Here is a 26,680-nt window from a genome sequence, read left to right on the forward strand (position 1 = left end):
TGTACTATAACTGAAGTAATGATGTTAAGTCCTTAAAGTCATATTCTTTATTGTCATGACTGTATTTGAAGCTATTTTTATTTTTGTATGATACCTGATTTATATGAAACATGGCTGCAGTAAACTAAAGTCTACAATACTTAGTCAGCCATTTGCTTAATAGTAATTTAACATTATATCATTCACATATAATATAATTCACATCGCACAGAGACTACAAGCCCATTATCATCAATGGAGCTCCAGTGGAGAGGGTGCAGTCCTTCAAGTATCTTGGTGTCCACATCTCCTCAGACCTGACACATTCAGGTCCAGACCAAAAAGGCTAGGCAGCGCCTGTATCACCTACGACAACTGAGGAAGTTCAGGGTCTCTCCAAAGATCCTCAGGATTTTCTATACAGGCGCTGTGGAGAGCATCCTCACACAGAACATGACATCGTGGTTCGGGAACAGCTGTGTGAAGGACCAAAAAGCTCTCCAGAGAGTGATCCGTACAGCAGAACGCTGCTGCAGGATTGCTCTCCCCCCGCTTCAGGACACCTACACCAGGAGATGCCGGACTAGAGCAGATACTGAAGGACCCGTCCCATCCTGGCAACAAACTGTTCCAACTCCTGCAATCTGGTAGAAGGTTCAGCATCATCCGGGCAAGGACAGAGAGACTCAAGAGGAGCTTCTATCCCCAAGCCATCCGTGCCCTAAACACACACACCCGCCCTCTCACATCATCTATAACTGACTGAGACAGGACTCTTCCAGACACTCTAAACCCAGGCACAATGTACATTTCAATTCCTTTAATTTCAAATATGTTTATATTGTCTATCCTGTAAAATAGTCAGACGTCTATTCATATTAATGTACAGAATTCACCTGCTTGCTGCTACTACTGCACATTCACCCAGTGTATATGCTATATATATATAATACTATATATATATATATATATATATATATATACTATATATATATATATATACTATATATATATATACTATATATATATATATATATACTATATATGTGTATATATCACTGCTGCCTGTAACTACGCTCAAACTGTTAATGCGATCTTATTTTAATAAACAACACTGTCAAATGCAAAACTGGGGTGGCACTTGGGGTGGCAAGGGATCATTTTAGGGTGGCACATGCATGCCACCCTTCTAGATCCGCCCCTGAAGACATCACATGTTTGCAAAAGTGCTCTAATGTTTTCGGAGACAACCCCTTGGCTTCCGTACTTGCGCATCGCTGTTCCACTGATGTATTGTTGTTCTAGTTAGAGTATTGTTGTTAGCCTATAGCCTATCATTCAGCATCGCCTCACTCAAAACGCGCAATGGGTGCTTCGACTTACGAAAATGTTCGACTTACGAAAGACCTTCGGAAACGAATTAATTTGGTAAGTCGGGGTTCCACTGTACCTTACAGTGTAAACAAGTATGACTAGGTGTCTGTTGAGTCTCAAGTAAGTTGCCTGCAATGATATTTAAAGTCCAGCAGGTGTCAGTATGGAGCAAAACAGCAACACTGTGTCGACACAGTATCGGTACAGTTTGGGGAATGTGCTGAAACGCTTCACGAAGCCTCATCTACCCATCACTAAACAAAACTAACCTCAAACCTGAAATCCTTAGAAAGATATGCAGGGAGACATGAAGGAGACGACACAGACGAACCAGCGACGAACACGAGACAACACACACTATAAATACACAGAGGGGAAACTACACACAGGAGGGAGGCACGGCCGATTCTGATTGACAAGACGAGACAGGGGAAACGCAAACTGAACACTCTGGCATAAGACACAGACCTTCACAATAAAACAGGAAATGCAGAAGGAAGCCACATAACAAACCCTAAAACTAGAACTCAGGAAACACTAAAAAACTAAGGAACCATGAGAAGAAACCAAAACTCAAAAAACACTGGGCCACCCACCCAGGACCATAACACTTCAGATCTGAGCAAGCACGCTGCCATGGGAACGTGACATTGACAGAGAAACCCCCGGATCCTCCCCCTGACATGACCGCTGTGGGCAGACCTCCACCCGCCCCACTCGGGAGTGGAAACACAAAACATTATTTTATGTCATGTGCTGGAATATACAGGAAATAGGTTTAAATGTTAAACACATTTCATCAAGTCAAAAACAGCTATAATATAATTTAATCTTTTCTTGATGCATAAAATAAAAAGATTAAAAACAATAAAACAATTAAAAGAAAGGCTTTTTAATTTGATTCATTTCTATATGATGGATTATGCAGAAAAAGTCTCGGGCTGAAACGTCTACTTTCTACTTTATTACGTATTCAAGTCGTGTTTTTTTAAAGAGTAAAGTAACCAAATACTTTTGAAAATAAGTAATCAGTAAAGACATGGGATTACTTAGTAACTGAGTGCTTATTTCCAGTAACTTGAGCAGCACAGCTTGTAATGAAGTAAATGTTGTGTATGCTGTGAATGAAAGAGAGCCTGGTGAGGTGAGTCAGTCTTTACACAGCTCTGTTAACAACATGTTGTTGCTGCTGCACAAAGATCAGGAATGCTGCAAACTGAAACTCTGCTGCAGGCAGTGACTCGTTTTTCTAGTTTAAACTTCCCTGGAAGATTGTTCAACTTGAAAACAGCCAACATCATTATCAACACCTCTCACTGTAAACTCAAACCATAAAACCCTTAAGGATCCACGGCCTTATGGTTTTTTAAACCGATGATCTTAAACATGTGAGCTCATCAGAACTGAAAATGAAGACAACCAGTTGGCTCAATTCTACTGAGTGCAGCTACATTTCAAGCTTAAATACATTTCTCCTGTAACTGTGTTTTCTTGGCCTCCATCAATGAAATACTGCACAGTTTATATTTAATAAATATGCAAACATTTTAAAAAGAAAACATGTTTAAGATCGTGTAAGTACTGTTGAATATGTTAATGGCAGGTTTGATGAAATTACAAACGTGGTCAGTCTGATGTATGATCTGATGCAAACTGCAGTTCTGTTAAATACTGTGTTGACATGTTGATGCGTCACAAAGATCAGGTCTGCTCCAAATGAAACTCTGCTGCAGTTACCAGTGTTTCCAGTTTAAACTTCCATGGAGACTGTGTGCTTGGCTGAAAACAGCAGCATCATTGAAACACGTCTGATTGTCATGAATATGATGTGAGAGCGAGCAGAGAGCTGATGCTGACTTCAGTAAAGAGCTCAGCTGTGACTGACTGTGTGGATTATATATGTTATACCTGGAAGTGTCTCTGCATGTCTGTGACTCTGGATTAATGTGATCCGTGAACAACTTTGTGACGTCTGCATGTTAGTGATGGTCTCACAGTAAAGTCTAGAGTATTACATGAAACACAACCTTATTGATGCCACTGATTTGTGTGTTGTTTCCCAGAACACGCGACTCTTAGCAAGACATTCTTGGAGATACACGTTTACCTCGTAAAGTCTGGTTAGCGTTGCTGAAAGGTTTTAATTCAACCCAAACGATGATGCTGAAATAAAAGTCCGAGACAAAACTGTTTGGTTCCAGTGTGTCCAAACTCTGATCTTGTGTTTCCTATATTAGAGCTGGAAAGCTGCTGAACACGTTTCCATGTTAGTTCCTGCAGCAGCCACTGAAACAGCATTTCTACAGTCCAGCACTGATTCAGCTCATAACAAGGTTCAGGTTGGTTCCTGCTGTAGACTCTAATAAAAAATGACTATCTATTACAAACCAGACAATTTTTCTTGGATTGACGTTTTGTAAATGTCCACAGCAGTAGGTGGAGGAGGAGGTGGGGCCCTCAGGCAGCAGACTCTCTTTGTAGAACCAAGAAACCAATCAGAAGGAACTCGGGTTAAAGAGAGCGAGGAGGATTCAAATGCAATGATATCCTGCTCAGCTACAGCTGACGGTCAGTGAGAAACAGCAGCTCATTAAAAGTTTTTAAATTACTGACAGACGGAGCAGCTGCTATGTAAAAGTGCAGGTTAGATATTTGGAGCCATCACTGAAATCCTCGATCAGCTCTGCTTTTGACCCCACATCTAAAAATGTCAAAGGACAGTTGGTTTGTAGACGTCAGGCTCTGAGGTTTACCAAGAGAGTCTAACAGGAAGCCCAACAGTGCACGTCAGAACTTCTCTGACACTGTTATACCAGAAATGTCCTTACCTGGTTGGCAAACCCACCAACCTGACACACCTGAAGTCTTTGGCACAAGTCGTGTTGACTATGTTCACTCAGGTGCTTGGTCTTCAGACCATGTTGTGATTGATGAACCTGACTTGACTCCTACCAAGACTGACTCAGATCTCACTGCACCACAGCCAGTAAGGTGGAGGCGCTCTGACAGAGAAAGACATCCACCTGAGAAGTTTCCTTATGAGGAAGTAGGAGAGCCGCTGACCTTGGCTATTAGCTCCTTTTCTCAAACCTCAGCTGTTGCATTCTCCACAACTGTTACTCCACCACGTCCACGTTGGTCAACGATGCATGAAGGGACTCATGCTGTTTAGAGAGGGAGAGTGTAATCTCTGGTTATTTTATTTTAAATGTTACTTTTTGTAGAGCAGTGAGTTTCCCCATGTACCGTGAATGCACCGTAGTGCTGCTCATGGTTTCACTGCATCTGTCTGCATGGAGCAGGGTGAGTTTCTCTGTATATAGAGCCTGTGTTTCTTTAGCTCCATGAAACGAGGCACTGATTTTGTTTTGTAGATGCACAAAGCTGTTGTCAAAGTTTCTGTCCAGTAACGTGTTGAACCACAGAGTTTATTCTGTGAAGAAGATCCTGGTGAATCTCGTTTATTTGCAAATTGAATTGTGGTTCACAGTCCGGTGTCTGACTTCTAAAACCAGTCAGGATACGACGTTTTGTTGGAAATGTGATTGTAGAAGCTGCTAATGATTTCTTAGCTGTGTTAGCCTGTGAATGGATGCTAGCGTATCCACATGTGCTCCCTGGGCTAACTTGTGTTGTTAGTTTCAGCTAACACACCATGTGAGACACTTTCCATGGTTCCTTTGCACTCAAATGTATTTTGTTATGGCCAATAAGAACTGCACAGATGTAAGATATGTGGAGACAAAGACCACAGCAAAATTAGACTTTTATTGCATTTTGTACAGATGTGATACAGGAACCATCAGTTGATTGAAATATGTGCTTAATTACAAGTGAAGTCACCGGTTTCCTTGGAGGCTGTAGATGCAACGATTCACCTCTAAAAGGATTCAGTTTTTCTAACACCGAGATCTCAGGATGTTGCTACTTTATTTGATCTATTTATTTATTTATAGCACTTAACAAAACTGATGTACTCAGCTGAGACGGACACAGGGTTCATACGGGTGCTTGAAATCCGTGAAAATCCTTGAATGTTGTCTTTTCAAGGTTTGAAAAGTGCTTGAATTTCAGATGTGGTGCTTAAAAGTGTAACTGTATTTCATTCACCACAAATAACTATCTGGTTGAATACTTTTCTTGTCAGATATAAAAATAAAATGAGTCGCAAAATGTAAAAGCAAAATTTCCCCGCCTGGCTGCCTTGCGTCTGTTTCAACGTGTGACCCCGCCCCTCCGTCGGACAGTCGGGGATGAGTGCGCTAACATACCTGTAGGTCGCTGTTTTAATGAGTGTTTGATGGAACAAATGGCGGAGTTTGCGCTCTCCAGTCATGATAGGTGAGTGCTAGTAAATAATTTTCCAGTATGTGTATGTTACACACGCTATTTTTAAAAAATTATGATTATTATGTTGCTATCAAACTCGCTGGAGCAATGATCGAAATGCACTGAGTGTGATGCAGTATGGCAGCGCTGTTATGGAATATGCTGTGAACATAGCTAACATCACTTAGCAGTGATATGAGTTAATTTACTCAAGTGAAAACTTTAAACATTAGCCCGATACATAACTATCAGTGTGTGAATGTGTGTGTGAATAGGTGGATGATTGTGTAGAGTAAAGCGCTATACAAATACAGACCATTTACCATAACTAGCTAACTTAGGCTTTCTGATTAACCCTCTGGGGTCGACGGACCCAGAGTCTCCATTTCAACTTGGGTCGAACGTGCGGACTTCAAACTATGTACCAGCTTTTAAATCGTGTTGATAGGCCTCGTAAAACTGATGTTTTTTCTGAATAAAACTGGCGTTTCCTCCGGGAAGAAACGGTAAAAACGGCGTTTTCTAAGGAGAGCGCTAGCAAACACGCTTTGATTGTGAGTGAAAAAAGAAAAAACACTCCTTCCCTATTGGTGGAAAAATGGACCAATCAAAAAATGATATGGCAACATGTGGCATGTGGTTGTTTGGGAAGAGAGAGAGAGAGAGAGAGAGAGAGAGATTTGATAGGTGAGAGGTTTGTGACGTTTACCGTGTTTGGAGTCTCAGGTTAGTGTGTTGTCTTGTGTAGTTAGTGTGTAGTTGTTGTTTTGTGTGTCAGTTCTACTAGTGAACGCCACAGTTGCTGCCTTAAAGCCACCAAAGGCAGGTTGCAGTGTAAACGCTGACACAGCTGCTGTCAGACCTGCAGGTTTATCCCTGTGCTGTTCTCCTCTGTGTCACAGTGACACAAACTATTTTTTGGAGTTGCATAAATCATTCGTGTGTCTTCTTCTTTGATGCAGAACAGCTGATTGTTCTGTACATAGTTTGAAATGGTTATATGAAAAACGTCTGAGCCTCGGCTGCATTTTTAGCTCAACAGTACCAAATAACTTTGTTGTTTGCAAAACTTGTGCATATTTTTTAAAAATGCACAATTTCTATTTGCATTTCAAGTTACGAAAATGATTTGTTAAACATGCTTCTGGTTTTTACAGTCAAAAATATCACTTTCTACTCATGTTTTAAGCACAATATTTACATATTTACAGTTTGTCAAAATGAGAAAATAACAGTTTTAAAGGTGAAATCTAGAGAACAAATCAAAAGTAGTCAGAAACAGCCAATTACAGCCTGGACCCCAGAGGGTTAGAGGCTAAAAGCAAAGGTGTCACCAAGTACTGTTTATATTCGTGTGTACAGCTGCAGCTTCTTTGAGTATTAACTTGGTGGCTTTGGGTGAAATAACGGTAATGTGACCGATCCATATGGTCACAAAGAATAGCCTCTTGTTTCTGTGCTACCAAAGTTTCATTCAAACTGTTTATCATCAGCACCGACACATCAAACTACTTAAAGATTATAAATGTCTTCAAGCTCACACTGAGGCCTGTGGGGCACAATCAGCCACTGCGACAGTACACACATTTATGTGTGTTTGTATATGAATATTTCATACTTACAGGCTGCCTGTTTATTTAAGGGAGATGAACAAAAAAGCTTGAAAAAGGACCTTGAAAGTGCTTAAAAAGTACTTGAATTTCACCCTGAAAAAGGTGTATGAACCCTGTGGACAGCGTGCCTGACACGTATCACTCACACGTTTTATTTTAGTAGGAAAAGTCAGACTTTGAGCTGTGACATTCAATCGTTGCTTTTTCTCGGTGAGAATAGTATTTTACATGATTATAATAGAAAACTAAAATCTTTGTAGATGTTGACAAACATTAAAAACTGAACAGCTGTAAGCAAACAAACACCAGCTAACACGTAGATACTAAACCTTTTTATCTCACTGCAGTGAAAATGAACTGCAACATTAATTTGATGACATTAAACTCAATTGATTTTTTCATTTTCTATACTTTAGGTGAGCAACACACGAGTTATTGTGACATTAAAATACAAACGAGTCATTTGGGGATTTTGTTTCCACCTCTCATGATCTTATCTTAGGTTTGACTGGTCTTTATAACCAGCTCCACTCTGCCTGATCTGAACTGTAAGAGTTGATAAAATCATTTTGTATGTTCCTATTTAATGTCAGCATGAACACAAGTTTATGTGTCTGCATGTTTATTCCTGGAGGTGAGCCTGTATATGACAGCACTGTTTAATATTATATCTGCTTTAATACAGATGCTTAAAAAGGTTAAAGTCCTGACTTTGAGTCTCCACTGTGAGAAGCTCAGCAGCTCTGAGAACTCTCTAAAGTCTTCTTCATCCTGATCACCATCTTCACTCTGTTGGAGCGTCCATGAGTGTCACTGAGTGTTCTCAGTAAAGTTTGTTTGAAGGAAAAACACCATCAGTCTGTTAAGTCGTGTGGAAATGCGGAGAGTCTGTGAGCTGCATTCACAAACAGGTTGGATCACTCTGAATGACAACGATTAGAGGAGGGTCTTCCATCAGTACCAAGCTCTGCTGATTTTCATTAATAAAACTTAAACCTGCTCAGAGAAAAACAGAGTGAAATCAGACAAGACTGAGTCCACTTTTAACTTTGTTTCGTCAGATTTAACAGGAACTCATCTGAAGATCAGCCTCCTCCCTGTACGGGGAAAATTCCTATCAAGTCTCCACCTGTCCTGCTTCAGGTGAAGCCCCGCCTCCTTCCAGGAATCACCTGTGTGTCTGTGTTTAGTGTGCAGCTGTGCAGCTTGTTGTTGGTGTGTGAAGAAGCTGTAAGTTTGCTCTGTTTCCTCCTTTAACAGTTTGTCTTTAGGAACTTTATGAGCAGATCAGGAAGTGAGACGTTTGTATTTACATAAAATAAAACCAATGAGATGATTTGATGATTGGCTGAATCCACTCTGGTTATCAGTCAGTAACTCTGCACTCAAACATTTGTCTTTGATAAACAGTTTAAAACGATCTGAATGAAACTTTGGATCCAACATCACTGGTGGAACAATGATCGTCCCTTTAACTGGAAACAGATGAAACCAGTTTGTTCTTCAGAAGCCGACATTCAGGTTTTACTGAGTGACGTCAAAACAACATGAAGCTGCTCCAGCTCAGTTCAGGGTCACTGCAAACAGAGATAATCAGAAGTAAATACAGACTCTCTCACACACCATCAATATTTAAGGATGTTTTCACTGCGGTTTAAATCCTACATATACTTGATGTTGATGCAGGAGTAAAGCCTCTCAGAATCAAACACATTTAAGCCTCTGTGACTCAGGACTGTGTGAAGTGCACAATCGAACACTTTTTAATCTGTTTCAAGTTAAACACAATGAAGTGTTCAAAGGAAAAACATGTTACTATGTGAATCCTGCTTGATGGACCAGAGCAGAGCCTCCCTCTGTGCTCTGTTCATCACTCTGTCAGTCTGAGTTATTCATGAAGCACAAGGAGCTGATGATAAGCTGGTTAATGTTGGCACACACACACACTGTGACACTGTCAGACATGAGGAAGTGTGCAGGTAAACTCTGCTCAGAAATGACAATGAGGAGGTACACAGACTGATGGAGCTCATAGAGTGAGACGTTTATTTTACATGAAGTAAACCTGATGTATGATCTGATCTGTGGATCAAACTGATGTGTTTAATAACCTGTTGTTTAGGGCTGGGCGATATGGCCTCAAATCCATATCACGATATATTCTTCTGTATAACATATTTTCCACACTTAAAATCCTTTAATTTCCTCAAAAATCGAGAGTGTGCCTTATGTATGAATTCTGGTTGTGCTTACTGACCTCGAACCGATTTTGGCTGCAGAAATCTGTTAAAAATGTTTTAGTACAACTTTGGTAAGCAGCACTGCTTGATGGATCGTCAGAGCATTACGGCTGCTGTAGGGAGGAGCTTCACGGAGTAATCTGGGTCCAAAACTCCGACAGCTTCAGGTCCCAAAGTCAAACGAACACTAAGAGTTAAAAATGGTCTAAATTCTTTCATCTTTAATTAAATCATCAGCGTTGCTGCTTTACCAGGTGTAACAATTAAGTTTAACATCCAGGTAGGGCTGCTCAATTAATCGAATTTTAATCTCGATTACGATCTGGGCTTTCAACGATCATTAAAAATGACTGAGCCGATTATTAGCCCCTCCCTCGTGCTTTACTCTCGCGCTGCTCCGTGTGGCAAATCGAGCGCACCTCTCTGCATTTCGAACACGTGTCACAACAATTAAGAGCAGCGGCCTCCAACCTTTTTTGCTCCACGGACCAGTTTATGCCCGACAATATTTTCACGGGCCGGCCTTTAAGGTGTCGCGGATAAATACAACAAAATAAAACTAGTGCCGGTACCGAAAAAAAGAAAATTTATTCATAACACACGTGAAAAGACCCAGGAAAACCGAGTCAACGATAAAAACGATAACAAAATAACATGGAAAACCGATAAAAACCCTGAAAACTATACATTTCACACCTGAGCCTCAACTCTCGCGGCCCGGTACCAAACGACTCACCGACCGGGACCGGTCCGAGGCCCGGGGGTTGGGGACCGCTGATTAAGAGGACCCGAGGGAAGCTTGGAAAGCTAAACAGAAGTTATTTGGAGAGGAGAGTGACTGCTGTTGGTTGAAAAGAGGTAAAAAAACTTCAGTGGTTTGGAAACATTATGGGTTCAGTCAGACGTGGATCAAGTAGACACAGTGTGTAAACTTTGCTACAGTGTAGCTGCACCACAGAGCAACACTGCAAAGTTCACTAAACATAGATGTTTACATTTTTCATTTATTTTTTTATATTGCAAACATTTGCACTGTTATCAGTATTTGCACACTATTTAATATTATTTTTTGACAACCTTTAAAGTCATTATTCAACACATTGTTATTGTTAAATAAATATTGTCAAATAATCGAGATCTCAATTTCAATGAAAATAACCGTGATTATCATTTTTGCCATAATCGAGCAGCCCTACATCCAGGCATCCATGAAAACAGAATTTATTCAATTTAACGGAGTTAGAAGTTAACAGGAAGTTAGCTCGCTAGTTTCCACCTAAACATTTCATAGCATGTTCTGACTGAGAGATTTTTGAAACTAATTCAAACGTACAGCTCTGCTATCACTTCCAACATAAATGAAGACTAAACAGCAGTGACGTTTGCAGGGTTACTGAAGTTGGACTACCTGGTATATAATGTTGTGCTACATGACTGCTAGCGACACAGCTATGTTAGCATAACATTAGCACAGTGAAGCTGGAGGATGAACGCCAACTTTTTGGCTTTCCCCATATTTCAATAGTGCTTCATCTCTTTGTTATGACTGTCGCCCGCCATAATTGCAGATGATAATTGTTGTAGCTGCTGCGATGCTTTCGACCAAAACAGGCGCAGCTTGATGACATCATCAACATGTGGTATAGTCACAATCTCTATCTTTGGCCAAATTCAAATTCAAATTCAAATTTTATTTGTCACGTACACAGTCATACACAGTACGATATGTAGTGAAATGCTTGGACAACTGCTCGTGACCTAAAGAAAACAAAAAAGGAAAAGGCTATGAATAAGATAGGAAATAAATATGAAAAATTAAAAAGGGTAAATTTAACTAGGAAGGAATAAAATATAAATTAAGGTTAAAAATGAAATAACTGTACAACACACTGGGAAAGAATAAGATAAAATATATAAATTAAATTGAAAATAAAATAACTGTACAACAAAATACACAATATAGAACTATATAAGAATGTATGAACAAAATACACAAGAAGTATAAATAAATATATACACAATAACAGCAGCAGTGATTTAAGTGATGAAGTGAAAACAATGTCCAGAATGTCCAGTGTGTGTAAGAACCATATGTGTGGGTCAGGACTGTGTGGTGGTGTGATTGAGAGACCGTATCGCCTGCGGGAAGAAGCTCCTCCTCAGTCTCTCTGTGTTGGTCTTCAGGGAGCGGAATCGCTTTCCTGACCTCAGCAGAGAGAACAGTCTGTTGTTGGGATGGCTGAGGTCCTTCACGATCTTCCTGGCCTTGGTCCAGCACCGCCTGCTGTAGATTGAGTGCAGGTCAGGGAGCTCGGAGCGGATGGTGCGCTCAGCTGACCGCACAACCCTCTGTAGAGCTCGTCTGTCCTGCATGGTGCTGTTCCCGAACCAGGTTAAGATGTTTCCCGTCAGGATGCTCTCTATGGTGCAGGAGTAAAAGTTCCTGAGCACCTTGGAGGGCAGTTGGAAGTCTCTCAAGCGTCTGAGGTGGTAGAGACGCTGACGGGCCTTTTTCACCACGGTGTTGATGTGACAGGACCATGACAGGTCCTGCGTGATGTGAACTCCGAGGTATTTGAAGCTATTTGAAATTTATAATGTTTCTATCGTATATCGTTTCTATCGCTCACCCCTGCTGTTACTGTTGATGCGTCACAGAGATCAGCTGTGCTACAAACTGGAACTCTGCTGAACTGGATTTACTCGTTTCGTGAACTTTTAAGAACGAATGCTTCCTTGGCTGAACGCAGTGAACATAATTAAAAAAAAAACAGCTTTACTTGCACATAAATCTGTCAGTAAAGTGTGGATAATAAATTCTGGTGGTGTTATAGGTTCTCTTGGTCAGCTTGGTGTTGGTTTGGCTCCTGCATAAAACAGTTTGCTCTCATATTTGACACTGACAGGAACAAAGAGTAAAAAACACGACAACCAAACTAAAAAAGAGAGACGAGTTAAAGCAGAAGATATTTTGTGTGTCAGAACATGTGATCCTCACCAAGAGAGAAAAGCTCTGATTATTGTTGCTGAACTGTGATGGTGAACAGTCTCCTCTGTTGATCCCAGTGTGACTGAAGTCCGTGTGATGAGTGAGGACTGAGCCTGTGTTGGTCGATCGTCTCTAAACAGGATGTGAAGCATCAGTTCAGTCGTATTAAAGCCCTGAATAAACAGTCCTTCTGGATCCACTGTCTGTGTTTGGCTCCTCATCTTCAAAGACTCAACACAAGATGTTGGTCACATCAACATAAAACACAGGATTTGCTGCAGATGTTGAAGTGTGTTCTCCATATGAGAGAAGCTGCTGATCGTGTTTGTATGTTAGTACCTGTAGGATCGATGAACAGCTCTGACTCAGTTCACTAACCAGGCTCAGGGGAATAACTGGGATATTTCCCCAACAGAGACGTCCTGCTGGGATCGTTTTCCTGCTCTACACTCTGGTGTTTCTGCTCAAAGAACAAGAAAATGAATTTCCATGAGCCTACAGATCGTGGACTTCTTTGAGAAACTTAAAGAAGACGCTTTTCTTTCCTTAGATTGAACTTAAAGGATTTGAGGAGCAGAAAAGTTTTTAAAGAGAAATTAAACATATTAATAAATATTCTGATTATTTTACGTTATTTAGCTGTTTAGGTTATTTTTCTGCTTTCTGTCACACGTCTGCTCTCGTGTCGTTATCAACAGTGTATCAATGCATTCCTGTGGGTGGAGACAGAAACACACACCCAAAAAGAGCTCAGAGCAAGAATAAAAGAGGAGGAGACAGGATCAGAGTGGGACAGTGGAGCTTGTTGTTGGTGTCTCTGTGTGAAGAAACTGTAAGTTTGCTTTGTTTCCTCCTTTAACAGTTTGTTTGTTTCTGTGATGTTTGGACCTGATGTTCTCCATCACACCGACACTCTCTCTCCCCTCTGTTCCATATGTGACAGAGGGGAGAGAGTCTCTCACTCAGAGAACCAAGGTTACAATGTAACCACACGTTCAGCTCTTGTGTTTGAATCCTCATGATTATAGATTATTGATTGGCTGGAATCAAACAGTTTGAAGAACATTTATTCGTGTGGTAGTTTCAGCTGCTGCTCACAAATCTGATAACAGGAACAAGTTAGTTCCACGAGGAAGACGTTCGTCTGGGCGCGTTGGCCTCGTCGGTCATGTGACCGTGTTACTGTTCGGGCTCAAACTGATACGAGTGGTTTAGCAGGTGTGACAGGACGATGCTGCACAGCCTCATTGTTCAGGTGTGAGTCAGACTCTGAGTCTTTATACAGTCCTGTTTAACAACATGTTGTTCCTGTTGATGTGTCACAGAGATCAGCTGTGCTAAACTCTGCTGCGTGCAGCTACTAGTTTCTCTAGTTTGGTGATGGAAACGTCGATGAGACTGTTTCCATCACCAAACATCACGAGGAACACCTCTGAGTCTGATTCTGACTCTGTGCATAAAACCACAAATATCCCTTCATGTCTGTTCATCTGATTCTGTAACGTGAGAAACTTTGATGTCTGAATTTTGAATCATTAATCATTAAAGTCCAGACTCGTAATTCTTAGAGGTTGGACTCAGCAGACGCTCCATAACACAACATCATCACAGTCCTTCAGTTATGATTTCATATGATTGCAGTTTTGAGTGTTACAGTGATGTGTTTTCATGTTGTTGCAGGTCTCTGAGTGTCAGTGAAACCTGTCAGTTAAAACGAAGATCTTTCACTTCATTTCCCTCACTGCGTTTCTAGACCTGATTTTCTGATTTACATGCGCTCACTTCCTGTGTTGTGACAAGTTAATTATCCTGAGCGCGCACTGGGCAGGGAGACTCCGCCTCCATTAAAACAAACTAGATGTGGAAGTAGTGACGTTTTAGTTTAGTGCAGACGTGAGAGATGAGTGTCGTTACATTACTGTTCAGTTTGTGTTACAGCGTTTATTGTCCACACGTGTGATCAGACAGGATTATTTCAACGATCTCATGTTTATTTTATCCTCCTGTAACTTTATGAAGAGCTAAACTGTCAGCACTAGTTAGTCCTCATAAGAACTGTTTGTGAGCTAAGAATCAACAATGACAAAGACTGTGAGTGTCATGCAGTGAGTCCTCAGAATTAGGCTGATTTTTAAGTTTTGTGTCAATCAAAGCTAGAAGCTGGTGTAGCGTTGAGCTTTATTGTTGATTAATTAAAAAAATATATGTAAAAGAAAAAAGGACTAGATGTGTTTTCTGTCTTTAGAAAAAGGTAAAATTGGTTATATTTTGTTGGGCTAATTCTGACCAATCGTGACAGTCCAGAACTTTTCCCTGCTGCTGTATCCTGTAACAATCAGTGTTGGGACTAACGTGTTCGTAAATAACGCGTTAGGTGTGATGATAACGCCAACTGATTTTAGTTTTATGATTCCTGGCTCCCATCTATGAGGTTTCTCATGTTTGTAAAAGTTACCTCATCATCCTCAGAGTCATCCTCCTCAACTGGCTGCTACTTTATGAAAACCATGTGTAACACCTGCACATGTGTTTGAAAAAACAAACGCTTTGATTTTGACACCCCAAGAAATCTAGATCTGCACGTGTTCAGAGTAAGAGCCGAATAAACAGCAGCAGAAGCTGATTGATGAACAGCTGAATGACATATCAGCTGTAGCTGCAGCATCTGCACAGAGTTTGATTGGCTAACGCTGATTTGTTTGTTTTTTTAAACAGGACAGCAGAGAGAGAGAGGAGGAGATGAAGAGTGCAGCAGATTGATGAGACAGTGAAGAAGAGGTGAGCATCTGACAGAGCAGAGCCAGTTTAAAGGAGCCTCACAAGCTCACACATGACAGCTTCATCAACATGGAGCTCTGAGTGTTTATTAAAGGATCATTGGACGCTCTGACACAGCTGACTGCAGCCTTTAGCTGTGAGCACACAGTGTCTCCATGAGCCTACAGATCGTGGACTTCTTTGAGAAACTTAAAGAAGACGCTTTTCTTTCCTTAGATTGAACTTAAACAAAGGATTTGAGGAGCAGAAAAGTTTTTAAAGAGAAATTAAACATATTAATAAATATTCTGATTATTTTACGTTATTTAGCTGTTTAGGTTATTTTTCTGCTTTCTGTCACACGTCTGCTCTCGAGTCGTTATCAACAGTGTATCAATGCATTCCTGTGGGTGGAGACAGAAACACACACCCAAAAAGAGCTCAGAGCAAGAATAAAAGAGGAGGAGACGGGATCAGAGTGGGACAGTGGAGCTTGTTGTTGGTGTCTCTGTGTGAAGAAACTGTAAGTTTGCTTTGTTTCCTCCTTTAACAGTTTGTTTGTTTCTGTGATGTTTGGACCTGATGTCCTCCATCACACCGACACTCTCTCTCCCCTCTGTTCCATATGTGACAGAGGGGAGAGAGTCTCTCACTCAGAGAACCAAGGTTACAATGTAACCACACGTTCAGCTCTTGTGTTTGAATCCTCATGATTATAGATTATTGATTGGCTGGAATCAAACAGTTTGAAGAACATTTATTCGTGTGGCAGTTTCAGCTGCTGCTCACAAATCTGATAACAGGAACAAGTTAGTTCCACGAGGAAGACGTTCGTCTGGGCGCGTTGGCCTCGTCGGTCATGTGACCGTGTTACTGTTCGGGCTCAAACTGATACGAGTGGTTTAGCAGGTGTGACAGGACGATGCTGCACAGCCTCATTGTTCAGGTGTGAGTCAGACTCTGAGTCTTTATACAGTCCTGTTTAACAACATGTTGTTCCTGTTGATGCGTCACAGAGATCAGCTGTGCTAAACTCTGCTGCGTGCAGCTACTAGTTTCTCTAGTTTGGTGATGGAAACGTCGATGAGACTGTTTCCATCACCAAACATCACGAGGAACACCTCTGACTCTGATTCTGACTCTGTGCATAAAACCACAATTATCCCTTCATGTCTGTTCATCTGATTCTGTAATGTGAGAAACTTTGATGTCTGAATTTTGTTCTATCATTAAAGGATGTTGGCTGCTGTGTTTGCACATGCTCAGTGTGACAGGATGTTGGCTGCTCTATTTGCACATGCTCAGTGTGACAGGATGTTGGCTGCTCTGTTTGCACATGCTCAGTGTGACAGGATGTTGGCTGCTGTGCTTGCACATGCTCAGTTTGACAGGATGTTGGCTGCTCTGTTTGCACATGCTCAGTGTGACAGGATGTTGGCTGCTGTGTTTGCACATGCTCAGTGTGACAGGATGTTGGCTGCTGTGTTTGCACATGCTCAGTGTGACAGGATGTTGGCTGCTGTGTTTGCACATGCTCAGTGTGACAGGATGTTGGCTGCTGTGTTTGCACATGCTCAGTGTGACAGGATGTTGGCTGCTGTGTTTGCACATGCTCAGTGTGACAGGATGGTGGCTGCTGTGTTTGCACATGCTCAGTGTGACAGGATGGTGGCTGCTGTGTTTGCACATGCTCAGTGTGACAGGATGTTGGCTGCTGTGTTTGCACATGCTCAGTGTGACAGGATGGTGGCTGCTGTGTTTGCACATGCTCAGTGTGACAGGATGTTGGCTGCTGTGCTTGCACATGCTCAGTGTGACAGGATGTTGGCTGCTCTGTTTGCACATGCTCAGTGTGACAGGATGTTGGCTGCTCTATTTGCACATGCTCAGTGTGACAGGATGTTGGCTGCTCTGTTTGCACATGCTCAGTGTGACAGGATGTTGGCTGCTGTGTTTGCACATGCTCAGTGTGACAGGATGTTGGCTGCTGTGTTTGCACATGCTCAGTGTGACAGGATGTTGGCTGCTGTGTTTGCACATGCTCAGTGTGACAGGATGTTGGCTGCTGTGAAAGCTGAATGCTCTGTGGTTAGAAGTGATGTCACACATTAGGATAACTGTGCTCGCTCTCTGTCAGAGTAACAGAGAGCGAGCAATTTGACCACATGACCCTCAGTACACAGCATGATGTGCGCTGTAAACAGGAAGTAGAGGAGCAGGACTGAGGTAAACCTCTGAGGGATCAAACTGAGACTGAGCTCCAGATGTTTCCACATGTTTCTGCTCTGCGTGTGTTTGATGATTATTTCAGGTATAGATGATGGAATATGGCCAGTCTGATGTGAGCCTGCTTCTCTGACAGCTCCTCACCTCTCTGTGCTGCCCCCTGCTGGCTCTGATCATTACTGACTGAGTCCTTGCTGCCACTTTATTAGGTACAGCTTGCTAACACAGGCTCAGACCTGCTTTGCCTTCAGAGCTGAGCCTTAAATCTTCATGGCTCAGATTCAGCAAAGTGCTGGAAACATCCCTCAGAGTCATGTGATCAGTGACGTCTGCTTTCAGCACTGACAGATAGAAAAGTGCATCCACATAAACAGGATATATAATAATAATAATCAAATGCTGATTTTTTTTCAGCCCTTTGTCTGAATGCTAATCCAGCTGTGTGTGTTTGTAATGACAGTAAATAAATGTCAGACTTACAGCTCCTGCTTTACTGCATTAAAGTGATCAGATGAGTTCAGCACTTTGACATGGATGGTAGTGAAAGCAGGAAATGACAAATGTAGCACAGCAGCAGCGTTTAACAGAAACTCTGGGATGAACATCATTCATAGAACAGCTTCCAGCTTCTTTTGCTCGGCTACAGTTTGGATGGATTTGCATTTAAAGATGCAACAAGACTAAAATGGTTAGGGTCAGGAGGTCAAAGGTCAGAGCTCCTGTGGGTCTGAGGGCGGCCTCACGCTGGAGAAGGATGAAGGAGTCTGACCTGAGCCAGTGTTTGACATGAACACATCAGCACTGCTGTCAGTGAGCCTAACGACAGCCGTTAGCATCATTTCAGTGTTTCAGTCATAAAAACACTTCCTGTCACTGTGGTGGTTACAGTGACATCATGCAGTTTGTGCTTTGACCTCCAGAGGGCGACAAATCAGCACAGACAGAGAGCTCCATTCAAACTTTGCTGCCATCAGGAATAATTCTTCAAATATAATCATCAGTGTTTGAGCAGTTATGATATCAGGGACAATCTAGACATGTGTGACAATACTGAACATGTCACATGACACACCTCAAACATCATGTGATCCACTCTCAGTCTGCACTTTCATTCATGACTTCAACAGGTTGAAATGAGCTTTGAAGAAACATTCAGTGAAATAAATCTTTCATGGATTCATGTGAGCAGCAGATGAACTTTGTACCAACAACATCTTCAATAACAGAGTCTGAATGAAGCTCAGGTGTTGATGCTGCTCACTGATTGGACGCTTGCTTTCAGCTCTGCTCTCAGTCTTTACTGCACAGGTGAAGGTAGAAAGTGTGACTGGATCTATAGACTGGAAACAGAGAAACATGCTGAACATTTGAAGCTTTGCAGCAGAAATGTTCATGTTACAAATACAGCAGAGCTGATCTGGGATCAGTGTGTTCACACCTGCAGCTACAACAAGGTTTCATGTCTCCACACGTCAGCATGTGAACTTTACTCTGACTCAGTCTGAGCAGTCAGACGGCATATTTTTAAAGTTAACACATCAGCACACACAGAGCTGAGCCCCTCCCACCTGTGCTGAGTTTCAGGTGGAGTCCCGCCTCCTTCCAGGAAGCAGCTCACCTGTGTGTCCGTGTTTAGTGTCCAGGTGTGGAGTGGAGCTTGTTGTTGGTGTGTGAAGAAACTGTAAGTTTGCTTTGTTTCCTCCTTTAACAGTTTGTCTTTAGGAACTTTACTGTTTGTTCAGCTCGTGTTTGATTTCTTCACACAACAAACTGTGTGTGTTTGTATTTCCGGTCTCTCCATTAAAGTCAGTGTGTAATGTTTCCTGGCTAACATCAGCTGTGTGCAGCTTAGTTCAGCACAAATCTGCCGCTCCATAGTTCACGGTAACGGACTCACAGCTGGACCAACGAGGCCGAGTGTGTCCGCCACTCTGAGCTACGTTCGTGTTTGTGTACTTGTAGTTTGTACTTTGAGTTCACTCAGAGCCCACAGAGGACGCAGCGTACGTGATGACGTCACAGCCCTTTACCTCCTTTACTGTCACTGTGATTAATATTTACACACGAGACACCTGCAGAGCTCTGACGCTGAGCTAGCACACAGCATGCTAACACTAAGCTAAAGCTAGGCTAGCCAAGAACCCAGAGTGAGGTTAAAGCTAGTGATGGGCAGATGAAGCCTCATGAAGCACTGAAGCTTTTCATCCAATTGGTTCACCCCAACGCGAAGCTTCTTGAAGCTTCATTTGCTCTAGTAGGACACCTACTGGACGTAAAAATATTAGTTGGCATGAATTTGAAGAGTGTGGCCTTTTTGCACACAGCCTGTAAATGTCAACAACAAAAGGAGTGTGTAAAACATGTATATTGTAGTGATGCAGTGTACTGTGTATATTTATACTGGCAGTATGGAACATGATTATTTGGAAATGCCTAAAATGGAAATGATCATATACTGTGAGGTGAGGTGTGGACAGTGGTTGTGCTTTTGTAACATTGAGGCAAGGACAGTGATTAGTGTTTAGGGGACACATCATTGGTTTTTGTTAAAAAGAAACAGTTTCTCCACTGTGGCAGGTCGTAGGCGATTTTTTTTTTCTAAACTGTCTCTAACTCTCACTAACCGCAACTCTCCATCAAACGCCCACATTTTGTCTGAGGGGTTTATATCGCTGTCATAGCTCGCGGCAAAGTTCGAACCGCTTCCTGAACCAGACACGTGGTACAGCCGGGCAGCGAGGCTTCGGACGTCATCATTTTCAGCTCCTCCCATAAATGAAGCAAGCCTCGATACGCGCTTCGCGGAAACGCCCCCTCCATTACTCGACACACGCTTCGAAGCCTCGATACAGAACGTCACATCACTAGTTAAAGCTGAGTAAACACTGACCCCAGACCAGCACCGTGATAAAGTGAGCTGCTGCTGCTGAACTTGAACAGGTAACAAAGTGATGAGCAGTCAGGCTGCAGGTTTCTACCTGTTCATGTTTCTACAGTAGAATCACTTTGAAGTGTCTTTGTGCTGTTTCATCTTTGATTTGTGTTCATAAACACTCAGAGAAACATCACGTGACCTCATCAGGATCTGTGTTGGTGTGTGGGGCTGTACCTCAGCTTTATGTTGTTACATGCTCATTTGTTCATTTCACACAGTAACATCAAAGTAATGTTATGAGGAGTAATGAAGTAACGTACTCCATTACTTTTAATTAAAGTGTTCTGTGTAATATGTGTAATAATGACTGTTTTGAGTAATGACCAACACTGATCACAACAAAGAGGAAATGCCTCCAACATGCACAAACATTTGAGCCACAACATGCAGTTAATGTGCACAAATGTCTTTGATATGCTGCTCAGTGATGGTGGTGACTGTCAGAGCAGAGCTACTGAGAATCAATAAGTAATATCAATGATGGGATCAGAATCACTAAATTCTTCTCATCCCTGTCAGTATCATACATGTGCTGTATAATGTGATAAATGTAGAGGTGCTGGCTGTTCTCTCACTCTGCTGTTTAGCTGTAAAGGACGCCTCCCTGCCTTTGTCTCATTCATGACCTTTAATAGTCTCTTCTAACATGCAGAGATCTGTATGATCTGTTTCATAGAGTCTAACCAGCCTGTACAGGTAACAACAACAGTCACTGCATCACTGACACACAAACGTCATCTCTGTCAATAACAACATTCATACATGGAATAAAAACACATCAGTGGATCATTGCTGGAGCTGATGTTTGTGCTCCTGGTGCAAAGGCTCTCAGTTTCCTCCTTGAAATAAGTGTTTACATTGTTGTTATATTGTTGGCCCACTATTGATCATGTGACTCATCACATGATCAATGGTGAGCGTCTCTTTTCCTCTCAGGTTTAAATATCTGGGACTCTCCACCGTTTGGTTTTAGAGCTGAAGAAGCTTCTCTGATGAAACGTCTTCCAGAAACTTAAAGACGTCTCTTTTCTCTCCAAGCTCCTTAGATCACATGACCTGGATGACTGAACCTACAGACACATTGACCTGGTTTCTAGGTAGAGCTGGGCGATAGAACGATAATGATATGTATCGCGATATAACTTTTTCTCGATAGAAAAATTAAACTATTGCGATAGACCTCGCCGCTCTTGTCCTCTTAAAAAAAAAAAAAAAAAAAAAGGTCAGCCAATCCAAATTAAGTAGCCGCACGTGTGTTTGTTTGGGAAGCAGCCAGCGGGTAATGGAGGAAATGAGTGTGCCGGCTAGAAAAATCAACCGAGCGTGACCGAAGAGAAAACAGATGATGGTTCCAATGCCGGAGAGATTGTTGAACGGAAGAGCCATAGAAGCTCCGTAGTGTGAAGGTATTTCGGCTATAAGTCTGACAAAAAACAGAGTAGCGTGCACTGTAAATGTGCCGAAAGCAAGTCTGGAAATACAATAAACTGGTGCATGCGTCACACTGTGCGCCACGTTATTGTTTCGGTGAAATGAATTTCTACAATACTGTTAATTCTACTCTCTGCAGTGTTTAAATGCTTACATGTACACACAGTTACTGTCCCTCCACACATACGACTCGGTTCTGCTTCTATGCCCCAGCTTTGTTTACTTTTTCCCACCGAGGCTTCTAGACTTCTGATTGGCCAACATTTCTGCACGGTTAGGAATCTAGCGCCACCTGCTGCTTTGGCATGTTCATAGCAGCGTTTTCCTTCATTTCTGCCTTTATGTGTGGACGGGATTATTTTTTAAAACGGAAACGGAAAATCTCCGTTTTCAAAAATACCCGTGTACGTGTGGACGTAGCCTCAGTCTCTGACTGGAAGCGCTAATTCGTCATTCGGCTTTTGTCAGACTAAAGTAACTGTTAAAACTGTTTGAAAAGCTCAGCTATACAACAAGGAGAGATTGAGAATTTCCTTTTAGTTCTCAGTTTATTTGATATTGACAAAAGTTAGTCAGTTTTGTCTGTTCTTCTGTAAAACAAACTAAGATTTATTTTTAGAATTAATATTTTGTTTCTAAGTGGAATTGACAATTTAGTCTGTTTCGTTTGTTCTATTTTGAAACTTAAACGCTTTAGCGGCTGCCTTTTGTGTAGTTTGCAATATTTGCCTTTATTTATCTGAAAAAGTCTCATGTTCCTTAAGTACATCTACCCTGTTGAACTTATTATGGGAAATAAATATTTAAATCAAAACAAGCTGCTGATTATTTCACATTTTACTTGTGAGCAACGGCACATTTAAATCTTACAAATATAGTTATTTGGCTTATATCGTGATAGATATCGTTATCGCCTGAAATGAAAAAAACATATCGTGATATGAAAAAATCTCATATCGCCCAGCTCTACTTTAAAGGTGATCGTTTAGGACTTCAGCAATAATACAGACAGCAATGTAGTTAGCAGTAAAACAGCTTTATTGGGAATTAACTTAAAAAACAAACAAACATCTGTCTCCTATTTTCTGTCACACAGGAAAGAAGCATCAATATCTGATGAGAAGACTTATTTATTTCTTTTTGGCGGTGAGGGAGGGATGTGCTGGAAAAGTTTGAAAAGGGACCTTGAAAGTGCTTAAGAAGTGCTTGAATTTGACCCTGAAAAAGGCATATGAACCCTGATCATTATCATTAGCCTGTGTAAGTCCTGAGTGTCCTCCAGTTCAGGGACGTGCAGAGGGGGGGGCTAGAGGGGCTTGAGCACCCGCCCCTTTCCTGATGAGTGCCCAAAGTGCCCTTTTGTTGAGGCAACTTTTAAATTTTTTTTATTTATTTTTTTATGTGTGTGTGTGCGGAGTCCTGTCTGTGCCCCTCAACAATAATATTTAACTATTAATCACAGTTTTGCTAAATAAAAGGATCTGGCTTGCATCAGTCACATGATCACATTTAACCAATGATCGCCCTTGACGGCAGAACGCGCTGGTTACGAGCCGGGAACGAGCTCACAAAGAGCACGCGCATTTTTAGCGGTCCGGAGCTGTAGGAGAAACACAAGTTAACTCAGAGACACAGACTGATGCGACACAACCAGTAAGTAGGTGTACAGCGCACACTGTAGTGTGTAGCACCCAGGAGTATTAGCTTATTACGTACACGTTGGTAAGCTGTCTTGTTGCAACTGACGAACTGAAACAAACGAGCGTGCTGTGTGTGCAACAGCGCGACAAACATTACCTTAGAAAGATATGCAGGGAGACATGAAGGAGACGACACAGACGAACCAGCGACGAACACGAGACAACACACACTATAAATACACAGAGGGGAAACTACACACAGGAGGGAGGCACGGCCGATTCTGATTGACAAGACGAGACAGGGGAAACGCAAACTGAACACTCTGGCATAAGACACAGACCTTCACAATAAAACAGGAAATGCAGAAGGAAGCCACATAACAAACCCTAAAACTAGAACTCAGGAAACACTAAAAAACTAAGGAACCATGAGAAGGAACCAAAACTCAAAAAACACTGGGCCACCCACCCAGGACCATAACACTTCAGATCTGAGCAAGCACGCTGCCATGGGAACGTGACATTGACAGAGAAACCCCCGGATCCTCCCACTGACATGACCGCTGTGGGCAGACCTCCACCCGCCCCACTCGGGAGTGGAAACACAAAACATTATTTTATGTCATGTGCTGGAATATACAGGAAATAGGTTTAAATGTTAAACACATTTCATCAAGTCAAAAACAGTTATAATATAATTTAATCTTTTCTTGATGCATAAAATAAAAAGATTAAAAACAATAAAACAATTAAAAGAAAGGCTTTTTAATTTGATTCATTTCTATATGATGGATTATGCAGAAAAAGTCTCGGGCTGAAACGTCTACTTTCTACTTTATTACGTATTCAAGTCGTGTTTTTTTAAAGAGTAAAGTAACCAAATACTTTTGAAAATAAGTAATCAGTAAAGACATGGGATTACTTAGTAACTGAGTACTTATTTCCAGTAACTTGAGCAGCACAGCTTGTAATGAAGTAAATGTTGTGTATGCTGTGAATGAAAGAGAGCCTGGTGAGGTGAGTCAGTCTTTACACAGCTCTGTTAACAACATGTTGTTGCTGCTGCATAAAGATCAGGAATGCTGCAAACTGAAACTCTGCTGCAGGCAGTGACTCGTTTTTCTAGTTTAAACTTCCCTGGAAGATTGTTCAACTTGAAAACAGCCAACATCATTATCAACACCTCTCACTGTAAACTCAAACCATAAAACCCTTAAGGATCCACGGCCTTATGGTTCTTTAAACTGATGATCTTAAACGTGAGCTCATCAGAACTGAAAATGAAGACAACCAGTTGTTGTTTTGAAATAAAAGTCCGAGACAAAACTGTTTGGTTCCAGTGTGTCCAAACTCTGATCTTGTGTTTCCTATATTAGAGCTGGAAAGCTGCTGAACACGTTTCCATGTTGGTTCCTGCAGCAGCCACTGAAACAGCATTTCTACAGTCCAGCACTGATTCAGCTCATAACAAGGTTCAGGTTGGTTCCTGCTGTAGACTCTAATAAAAAATGACTATCTATTACAAACCAGACAATTTTTCTTGGATTGACGTTTTGTAAATGTCCACAGCAGTAGGTGGAGGAGGAGGTGGGGCCCTCAGGCAGCAGACTCTCTTTGTAGGACCAAGAAACCAATCAGAAGGAACTCGGGTTAAAGAGAGCGAGGTGGATTCAAATGCAATGATATCCTGCTCAGCTACAGCTGACGGTCAGTGAGAAACAGCAGCTCATTAAAAGTTTTTAAATTACTGACAGACGGAGCAGCTGCTATGTAAAAGTGCAGGTTAGATATTTGGAGCCATCACTGAAATCCTCGATCAGCTCTGCTTTTGACCCCACATCTAAAAATGTCAAAGGACAGTTGGTTTGTAGACGTCAGACTCTGAGGTTTACCAAGAGAGTCTAACAGGAAGCCCAACAGTGCACGTCAGAACTTCTCTGACACTGTTATACCAGAAATGTCCTTACCTGGTTGGCAAACCCACCAACCTGACACACCTGAAGTCTTTGGCACAAGTCGTGTTGACTATGTTCACTCAGGTGCTTGGTCTTCAGACCATGTTGTGATTGATGAACCTGACTTGACTCCTACCAAGACTGACTCAGATCTCACTGCACCACAGCCAGTAAGGTGGAGGCGCTCTGACAGAGAAAGACATCCACCTGAGAAGTTTCCTTATGAGGAAGTAGGAGAGCCGCTGACCTTGGCTATTAGCTCCTTTTCTCAAACCTCAGCTGTTGCATTCTCCACAACTGTTACTCCACCACGTCCACGTTGGTCAACGATGCATGAAGGGACTCGCCCGGTGGCGCCAGTGTCCGGCAGCCTCGCCTCTGTCAGTGCGCCCCAGGGCAGCCGTGGCTACAATGTAGCTGCCATCACCAGTGTGTGAATGTGTGTGTGAATGGGTGGATGACTGAATGTAGAGTAAAGCGCTATACAAATGCAGGCCATTTACCATTTAAGTCGTGTGGAAATGCGGAGAGTCTGTGAGCTGCATTCACAAACAGGTTGGATCACTCTGAATGACAACGATTAGAGGAGGGTCTTCCATCAGTACCAAGCTCTGCTGATTTTCATTAATAAAACTTAAACCTGCTCAGTGAAAAACAGAGTGAAATCAGACAAGACTGAGTCCACTTTTAACTTTGTTTCGTCAGATTTAACAGGAACTCATCTGAAGATCAGCCTCCTCCCTGTACGGGGAAAATTCCTATCAAGTCTCCACCTGTCCTGCTTCAGGTGAAGCCCCGCCTCCTTCCAGGAATCACCTGTGTGTCTGTGTTTAGTGTGCAGCTGTGCAGCTTGTTGTTGGTGTGTGAAGAAGCTGTAAGTTTGCTCTGTTTCCTCCTTTAACAGTTTGTCTTTAGGAACTTTATGAGCAGATCAGGAAGTGAGACGTTTGTATTTACATAAAATAAAACCAATGAGATGATTTGATGATTGGCTGAATCCACTCTGGTTATCAGTCAGTAACTCTGCACTCAAACATTTGTCTTTGATAAACAGTTTAAAACGATCTGAATGAAACTTTGGATCCATCATCACTGGTGGAACAATGATCGTCCCTTTAACTGGAAACAGATGAAACCAGTTTGTTCTTCAGAAGCCGACATTCAGGTTTTACTGAGTGACGTCAAAACAACATGAAGCTGCTCCAGCTCAGT

The 26,680-nt window shown here is 41.9% G+C and overlaps 1 protein-coding gene across 1 annotated transcript in view; it reads left to right on the forward strand.

Moving 5' to 3' along the window:
• The first annotated feature begins 4,666 nt into the window (after nt 1-4,666).
• The window catches only part of LOC308397126 (NACHT, LRR and PYD domains-containing protein 3-like), a 76,702-nt gene continuing 54,688 nt past the window's right edge, over nt 4,667-26,680 (forward strand). Inside the window, exon 1 of the mRNA XM_080882853.1 lies at nt 4,667-5,694. Coding sequence (XP_080738979.1) covers nt 5,654-5,694 — 41 coding nt within the window. The 5' untranslated portion in view covers nt 4,667-5,653. The remainder of the gene's footprint in view (nt 5,695-26,680) is intronic.

Source organism: Rhamphochromis sp. 'chilingali' (genome assembly GCF_963969265.1).
Source record: "Rhamphochromis sp. 'chilingali' genome assembly, chromosome: 1".
Lineage (NCBI taxonomy): Eukaryota > Metazoa > Chordata > Actinopteri > Cichliformes > Cichlidae > Rhamphochromis > Rhamphochromis sp. 'chilingali'.